Below are 8,922 nucleotides of genomic sequence, written 5' to 3'. Positions count from 1 at the left end.
AAAAGTACTTCATTGGCTGTAAAGTGGGCATGAGAGGCGCTATATAAATGCAAGCCTTTATTTTAAAGCATCCTTAAATTGCATCAAATGTATCCATTCGAGCAAATACTTAACTATGAGACATAAATGTTCATGAATAATCTTTTAAAAAGATGCAAGCATAAACTGGGTTAAGGGTATGAGATGGGAGACAAACAAGTTATCAGTGTTATTATAAATATATGTAAATAAATCATCAGCCATTCTATCTTTTACTCTCATTCTATGTTTTTAAAATCAAATCATTAAGATGATTTTAAAAAAAATTTAACCATCCCAATCCCAAAAACATCCCCTTTATCACCTGGAACACGACATAAATCTGAAGTTAAAAGAGAAAATGTTGGAGAATCTCAGTCGGTCTGGGTGTTGAGATTTTCCAGCATTTTCTCTTTTGGTTTCAGATCCCAGCATCCGCAGTAATTTTGCTTTTATTTTTATAAATCTGAAGTTTCCAGTGGGAAAAACGTTTGTGGATCTTTGTAGAAAATGGAAAGAACTAAAATTAGGCAGCAGGGAGAGGCATTTAAAAAAACATAACTGCACAAAGATTAGACTGGGTGATTAATTCTAAACTGTGTGATTAATTCAAAGAATATTTTTTTGCAGTCCCACTAAAAAAAAGGGAAATTGGGGGAAGAAATGCGTTTTGCAGCAATGACAATTTGGAGATTTAAAAAAATGCATTTTTTGTTTCAATCCCTGCTTTAAGAGGAGCTCGGTGAGGGTTAAATGAATAAAAGGAGAAGGTTGGTGTAGTTATTGCAGCCGCTGGAGTTCATGTGCAGCACTGCACACACGGAGAGAGAAGGGGATCTCCTGTTTGCTAGTGTGTTATTTGTTCATTCCTGCTATCATGCAGTGCCCAGCGAGGGTGCCATGCTAACTAGCCAACTCCTGACTCTGTTCCTGCTCGCCAGCCTCCCTCCCTTTCGTGCCTGGAGTGGGGAGGACTTCTACTTTCAGCCCAACAGCACTTCTCTCAACTTCTCCCTGGTGGCCCCCCTGGACCTGGATGCTGGCTCGCCGGCTGCCGGGGCTGAAGCTGGGGGTCTCGCAGCCCCCTCTAACCGCTGCAACATCACGGTGCTGAGGCTGGTGGCCACCTCGCTGCTGGCTCGCTGGGAACGCTCCCTGGGCTTTAACTGCGATGTCTTGCTCTTCACCACCAACAGTAACGCCAGGTCCTTCTTCTCGGCGGCTTTCACCAGGGTCTTTCCCCCTGTGACCATTGACCATGTGGGGGTGGGTGGCGGCCAGCAGGAGTTCAAGCTGTGTGTGGGCTGTGGGGCTGCCCCCCAGCGCAGGCGGTTCAGCCAGAGGGGCAAGAGGAGGACACCACCCCCGCAGGGCCAGCGGGTCAACTTCTGCTGCCTGGACTTCAACCTGGAGGAGCTGAGGTGGGACAAGGGCTGGAGGCTCAACCGCAAGCCCATCGAGTCCACCCTGGTGGCCTGCTTCATGACCATTGTTATCATCATCTGGAGCGTGGCCGCACTCATCTGGCCGGTGCCCATCATAGCGGGCTTCCTACCCAATGGCATGGAGCAGAGGAGAGGCTGAAGGTACTGGGAGTGGAGGGTGAGAGGGTACTGGCTGGGGAGGTGTGGGTGGGTGCTCCACCTTGGGGATCGAAGCGGGGGAGAGGGTCACCCAACGCCAACCTGCAAAGCCTCCCCCAGCTCCAGAAACCTTGGCCATGTTGGCAACCACCTGCGACACTGGACTCGAAAGGACAGCTGTTCGGTCAAAGTGAAGGATCTAGTCGAAGGTTTCCTGCACCCAACCTTTGCTCCTAGACAGGTAGCAGTCTTGCCTTGTGTTTCTTGGAGTCGCAGTTAGATTTGCAAGCTTGACTTCTGTGTGACTGGGGGGTGCTGGGGTCATTGGGGAGAATGGACTGTGCGGAGAACATGTTTATTTTCTGGAGAATACAGGTAATAAATGAATTATTCACGTGATGTTGGGTTCTATCCCTTGGCTTCTCTTTGGTGTGGGCAGAGGAGTGGGATACATCACAGCATGATGCTGATGATGTTATTTTCCTCCCTTTGTGTTTCCTTTCCACTCTCCACAGATGAATAGAATAATTGTCTGTCCTTCACAATTTATCATTTCCTTGCGCCAACATTTCCATCACTGGGCGATTGCCACAATAGCATGATTACTGTATCAAAGTGGTTTGATTCTAGTAAGACCAGGTTAAGGTACCATTGCCACAATGGAAGAGTTTCGGCAGACTGTGAATTTTATTCTGAAAGCTTTCAATTAATTTGTGGTTGGAAAACAAAATCAAGTTTTAAAAAAAAATAAATACAAACATTTATCTCTTTTAATTTGAACAAATGGTTTAAGAGTCGCTCTCCCAATTTAATCCTGGAAAGAGTTCCACTGAAAGTTGGAAATTGAGCTAATTTGGGCGGGGCTTTTGAAGTTTGTATAAATTACATTTAAATGTATGATATTCTGCATTTTTTTTGATAAAGTATTTTAAAACACAGCACTGCGTGAATTATTGCCCTCTCTCATTTCCTGCTGTTTGTTATCTGAACAAGTGAGTCTTTGTGCTGTCACAAGTGTGTTTTATTTGTCTTTAGTGAATTTGTGGAGGTTGATGAATTTCCCCAGTTTTTCTTTCCTTGCCTGGGGGCCTCCCTCCTGCAACCCAGCATAAGTATGAAACCATAAAACGTCCAGAATTCAGCCCTGGGCTCTGTATTGCAATGAGTTGGCAGATCTCAGCAGGGCAGCTGCAAGACTGCACGGTAGTGGCACAAGTGGTTAGCACTGCTGCCTCACAGCACCAGAAACCCGGGTTCGATTCCCGGCTTGGGTCACTGTCTGTGTGGAGTTTGCACCTTCTCCCCGTGTCTGCGTGAGTTTCCTCTGGTTTCCTCCCACAGTCTGAAAGACATGCTGGTTAGGTGCATTGGCCGTGCTAAATTCTCTCTCAGTGTAGCCGAACAGTCGACGGAGTGTGGCGACTAGGGGATTTTCACTGTAACTTCATTGCAGTGTTAATGTAAGCCTGTTTGTGAAACTAATAAATAAAAGAAAAGCGAGATGAGGAGTTGTTTTTACTCAGCTAGTGATTATGGTCTGAAACGTGTTGCCTGTGAGGACAGTGAAAACAGATTCAACCATAGCTTTCAACAAGATATTGGATACATACTTGAAGGTGGATAGAGTTGATTTGATTTATTATTGTCACATGTATTGGAATACAGTGAAAAATATTGTTCCTTACAGACAAAGCATAGCGTTCATAGAGAAGGAAAGGGTGCAGAATGTAGTGTTACATCATAGCTAGGGTGTAGAGAAAGATCAACTTAATGCGAGGTAGGTCCATTCAAAAGTCTGACACCCACAGGGAAGAAGCTGTTCTTGAGTCAGTTGGTACGTAACCTCAGACTTTTGTGTCTTTTTCCTGACAGAAGAAGGTGGAAGAGAGTATGCCCAGGGTGCGTGGGATCCTTGATTATGCTGGCTGCTTTTCCGAGGCAGTTGGAAGTGTAGACAGAAGCAATGGATGGGTGTGATGGATTGGGCTACGTTCACAACCCTTTGTAGTTTCTTACGGTCTTGGACAGAGCAGGAGCCATACCAAGCTGTGATACATCTGGAAAGAATGCTTTCTATGGTGCATCTTTAAAAATTGATGAGAGTCGTAGCGGACATGCCAAATTTCCTTAGCATTTTGAGAAAGTAGAGGAATTGGTGGCTTTCTTAACTATAGCATCGACTATGGGGAAAGGGCAGAGGAGTGGGATGAGGTGGATAGTCAAAGTGCTGGCAGAGTAATGACGGGTAGAATGGCTTTGCTCTTTGCTGTATCATTCAATGAGTTGGTCTATGCATCCCGGACTTACGCAAGGAGTGGGACTAGGTGAGGCAATGTGGGATGGTGGATGGGTGGAGGAGGTTGAGGGGTGTTGAATTAAACCAGTGTTCTCATCCTTGACTTAGAAAGGAGGCTGGGGTCAGGCTTAGCTTTGACCCTTAAGACTCATTGTTTGGAGTTATACAGAGAAGTTACAGTATCCGTAGGGTGACTGGTGCTTAGGAACCCACTCTCAAGTGAGTATGATTGCTCTCTGGTTGTCCCGTGTGAAGGATCTGCCCAGCAGCATTGGTGGAGACCATCCAGAGACAGTTAACCCTAACAGCCTGTCACAAAAAGCTGCCCAACTGCGTGAGGGATGACTCGCGCTGGGTGTAAATTTGCTTTAGCTGGTGGAATTCCTTTGTATTTGAAAGGACCTTCACATGATTAAAATTCCCAGTGAGATACGAAGAGCGAGAGCCTGTATTTGCATTCTGCTGAAGCCAAATACTGGGTAGGTGCTGGAAATATGAATTGAAAACAGAAAATTTTGGAAACATTCAACAGGTTTGCGAGCATCTGTGGAGAGAGAAGCAGAGTTAATTGTTTCAAAGATCCTTGACTTGGGAGTCCACACATGCACGGTATAATGCAGAAATCCAGAAGTTACTGTCAGAGATTCTATGTTTCTCCTTAGGGTGCAGTGCTGAGGTCCCTCATCGAGGGCAATCAGTAGAAATCAATCGAATAGATGGAAACTTCCAATGTCGAGCTGTTGGACTCACTTGAAGAGTCCAACTCCTGGGAGTTACCATTGACCAGAAACTGAACTGGACCAGCCATATATTGTCCAGCTAGCTCAGTCGATAGAACATGGGACCCTTAATCTCAGGATTGTGGATTTGAGTCCAATGTTGGGTGCCATTGTTTTTGAGGGTGGCACAGTGGTTAGCACTACTGCCCCACAGTTTCAGGGACACAGGTTCAATTCCAGCCTTCGGTGACTGTGGGGAGTTTGCACGTTCTCCCCGTGTTTGCGTGGGTTTCCTCTAGGTGCTCTGGTTTCCTCCCACTGTCCAAAGGTGTACAGATTAAGTGGATTGGCCATGTGGGGTTGTTGTTGGTGCAGGCTCAATGGGCCAAATGGCCTCCTTCTGTATGGTAGGGATTCTATGATTCCATAAGAACAGATCCGAGGCTGGAATTCTGTGGACAGTAACTCACCTCCTGACTTTCCAAAGCCTGTCCACATCTGCAAGGCACAAATCAGGAGAGTGATGGAATACTCTCCACCTGTCTGGATGAGTGGGTTAGTCCAAAGATGTGCGGGTTAGGTTGATTGGCCATGCTAAAAAATTGCCCCTTAGTGTCCTGGGATGCATAGATTAGAGGGATTAGCAGGAAAAATATGTAGGGATATGGGGGTAGGGCCTGGGTGGGATTGTGGTCGGTGCAGACTCGATGGGCCGAATGGCCTCTTTCTGTACTGTAGGGTTTCTATGAGTGCAGCTCCAACAACACTCAAGAAGCTCGACACCATCCAGGACAAAGTAGTCCGCTTGATTGACATTCCATTCACCCGTAAACATTACTCCCTCCATCACCATCGCACAGTGGCAGCAGTGTGTACCATCCACAAGATGCACTGCAGCAGCTCACCAATGTTCCTTAGACAGCACCTTCCAAACCTGTGACTGCTCCCATCTAGAAAGACAAGAGCAGCAGGCACATGGGAACACCACTACCTGGAGGATCCCTTCCAAGCCACTCATCATCCTGATTTGGAAATATATCACTGTTTCTTCACTGGGTCAAAATCTTGGAAGTCCCTCCCTGACAGCACTGTGGGTGTACCTTCACCACATGGACTGCAGTGGTTCAAGACGACAGTTTACCATCACCTTCTCAAGGACAACTGGGGATTGGCAATAAATGCTGGTCTAGCCAGCGATGCCCAGATTCCCATGAAAGACAGACAATCTTGGCTGAATGTTAGTTTTTAATGGGCTGTTAATCGTCCCAATAACTGCTGACCGCCCTCCCTGGCCCTAAAAAGTTAATTTCACATTTGTGGAATGTCAAATTTCTCCCTAATGCTACAAAGGACACTTCAGTCTGATTGGCTGCTGACGTCAATGCTGCTGGACAGAGATCCCCCGGACTCGGTTCCAGATTTAAAAAGGCCGATAATGTTAAAGACCCGGGTTCGATTCCCGGCTCGGGTCGCTGCCTGTGTGGAGTTTGCACGTTCTCCCCGTGTCTGCGTGGGTTTCCTCCGGATGCTCCGATTTCCACCCACAGTCCGAAAGACGTGGAAGTTAGGGTGCACTGGCCATGCTAAATTCTCCCTCAGTGTACCCGAACAGGCGCCGGAGTGTGGCAACTTGGGGATTTTCACAGTAACTTCATTGCAGTGTTAATGTACGCCTACTTGTTACACTAATAAATAAACTACGTTGTCAAGCATAACCATGAACCAACATATTGAAGTCCATGGTTACCTCTGCCCTCTTACTCTTACCGCCTGCCATGGGCATGTGTCGGAAGGATACTAACCTGATATACAATGAGCACATCTTCCTTGGTCATTGGGTCCTGAAGTGGGATTGGAACCCGGAGCTTGTGGCTCAGAGGCAGCGACTCACTGCATACTGGTTGGAGAAGCTCAGGCTGTTCTGTGTGAAATAGAGGTTGTTAAGAGGTGTGTTTCAACATGATGAGAGGATTGGTTAGTGTAGGACATCTTCCTCAGGTCTCTGACTGGAAGCAGATCTTTGGCATGTTCACCAACCAACAAACTTCCAGGACCTTGTTTAACTGAGGAGAAGACAGACCCTGGGCTTTGAGTTATAGGGAGAGGTTGGATAGACTGGGACTTTTTTCCCTGGAGCGTAGAAGGCTGAGGGGTGATCTTATAGAGGTCTATAAAATAATGAGGGGCATAGATAGGGTAGATAGCCAACATCTTTTCCCAAAGGTCGGGGAGTCTAAAACTAGAGGGCATTGGTTTAAAATGAGGGGAGAGGTACAAAAGGACCCAGAGCGGCAATTTTTTCACACAGAGAGCAGTGAGTGTCTGGAACAAGCTGCCAGAGGCAGTAGTAGAGGTGAGTACAATTTTGTCTTTTAAAAAGCATTTGCAGAGTTACATGGGTAAGATATAGAGGGATATGGGCCAAATTGGGACTAGCTTAGAATCATAGAAGAATCATAGAAACCCTACAGTGCAGAAAGAGGCCATTCGACCCATTGAGTCTACACCGACCACAATCCCACCCAGGCCCTACCCCCATATCCCTACATATTTACCCACTAATCCCTCTAACCTATGCATCCCAGGACACTAAGGGCAATTTTTAGCATGGCCAATCAACCTAACCCGCACATCTTTGGACTGTGGGAGGAAACCGGTGCACCCGGAGGAAACCCACGCAGACACGGGGAGAATGTGCAAACTCCACACAGACAGTGACCCAAGCCGGGAATCGAACCCAGGTCCCTGGAGCTGTGAAGCGGCAGTGCTAATCACTGTGCTACCGTGCCACCTTAGTGGTAAAAAAAAGGGCAGCATGGACATGTTGGGCCGAAGGGCCTGTTTCCATGCTGTATGACTATTACCTTAGCTGGAACGGGAATTGAACCCTGCGCTGTTGGCATTAATCTGATCCGTGTTTATAGAATAGAATCCCTACAGTGCAGAAGGAGGCCATTCGGCCCATCGAGTCTGCACCGATCACAATCCCACCCAGGCCCTACCCCCACATAGTTTACCCGCTAATCCCTCTAACCTACGCATCTGAGGACTCTAAGGGGCAATTTCTAACCTGGCCAATCAACCTAACCCGCACATCTTTGGACCTCACCAACTGAGCCCCATTTTGATGGTATAGGTAGAGAGGCATTGTGCCCCTAATGAGCAGGTCAATTAGCAGGGGGGGCAATGAGGAGAATTCACTCAGAGTTGTGGGAATCTGGAATGCTCGATCGGAGAAGAAGCTGGAAGCTGAGCCCATGAATCGTTTTAAATGGGAGTTGGACAGGGGCTTGAGAATGAGGAGTTTACAGGGTGTTATAACCCCTGTGAGTTCCATGGGGAATCTCTAAGTGATCTCCCAGTGGGGCTCATTGAATATGAGTTCCCTTGGTAACAGGCAATGGCCTGCCCAGGTGGAACTCATCACCTGAGCTCTTTATAAGGCAGACACCGGGAAGGGCCTGTAGATCTATTGTCCTGGTTTGAATTTATGTATGTACGCCACGGAATAGTGACTTCACTTAAATACTGTTCCTTTCCAGTCAGGCTTCCTGAGTTATTACACAGGGTTATGGGTAAAGAGTAGGGATGTGGGACTAGACACAACAGCTCGTTCAAAGAACTGGTACCACCGGCCTCTTGTTACTGTAATTTTCTCTGATTCAGTGAAAGGTATGGATTAAACATAGTGTTGCAGAGATGGAGACTTCATTAACAAAGGAAATTTTAAGGATAGAGGAAATCTGCCCTGTTAATGGATTGGTTTCGGGGAAGGAAGTTGGGAATTTTACACTTAACAGTGGAAGTGAGAGTGCGGGTGTGTGAGAGGAAGATTGTGGAATGATTGTTCATGAGAAAAATAAATTGGTTTCAGCAAAAGTGACCAGGATATTTCACCATAAATACACTTTGCAGTACAATGACTGTCACCTCACAATCCCAGTTGATGTTATAACTGGTGGCACAGTAGTTAGCACTGCTGCCTCACAGCGCCAAGGACCCGGCCTCGGGTGACTGTGTAGAGTTTGCATGTTCTCCCTGTGTCTGGACATGGATTAGCCAGATCAAATGTGTGGGGTTATGGGGATCGAGTGGAGGAGAGGGCCTGGGTCAGACACTCTGTCAACAGACGTTGGGGGCGATTCTCCCGTCCCTCTCCACTAATATTTTTAGAGCAGTGGGCCGGGAGATTCTTGCGTCGGCCGATTCGTGGGATTCGTGCATGCGTTCCTGCCCCGATAGCCTCTCCCAGTATCGGGATTTCCAATGGGCATGGGGCAATGCCAATGAGCCTATGGGGGCGGGG

General features: G+C 47.1%; 1 protein-coding gene across 1 annotated transcript; it reads left to right on the top strand.

The window, feature by feature from the left end:
- Positions 1–874: 874 nt before the first annotated feature.
- tmem158 (transmembrane protein 158) lies at positions 875–1,602 on the top strand. The gene has a single exon (XM_078229311.1). It carries the CDS (start codon positions 919–921, stop codon positions 1,600–1,602), a length of 684 nt encoding a protein of 227 aa, XP_078085437.1. The 5' UTR covers positions 875–918.
- Positions 1,603–8,922: the final 7,320 nt, after the last annotated feature.

The sequence above is a fragment of the Mustelus asterias genome, chromosome 2 (genome assembly GCF_964213995.1).
Source record: "Mustelus asterias chromosome 2, sMusAst1.hap1.1, whole genome shotgun sequence".
NCBI classification, from domain to species: Eukaryota; Metazoa; Chordata; class Chondrichthyes; order Carcharhiniformes; family Triakidae; genus Mustelus; species Mustelus asterias.
The sequence above is the reverse complement of the archived record's forward strand: the minus strand, read 5'-3'. Positions and strand labels throughout refer to the sequence as shown.

Coding starts and splice junctions, on each gene's coding strand:
- tmem158 (XM_078229311.1), top strand. CDS start 919: ATGCTAACTAGCCAACTCCTGACTCTGTTCCTGCTCGCCAGCCTCCCT.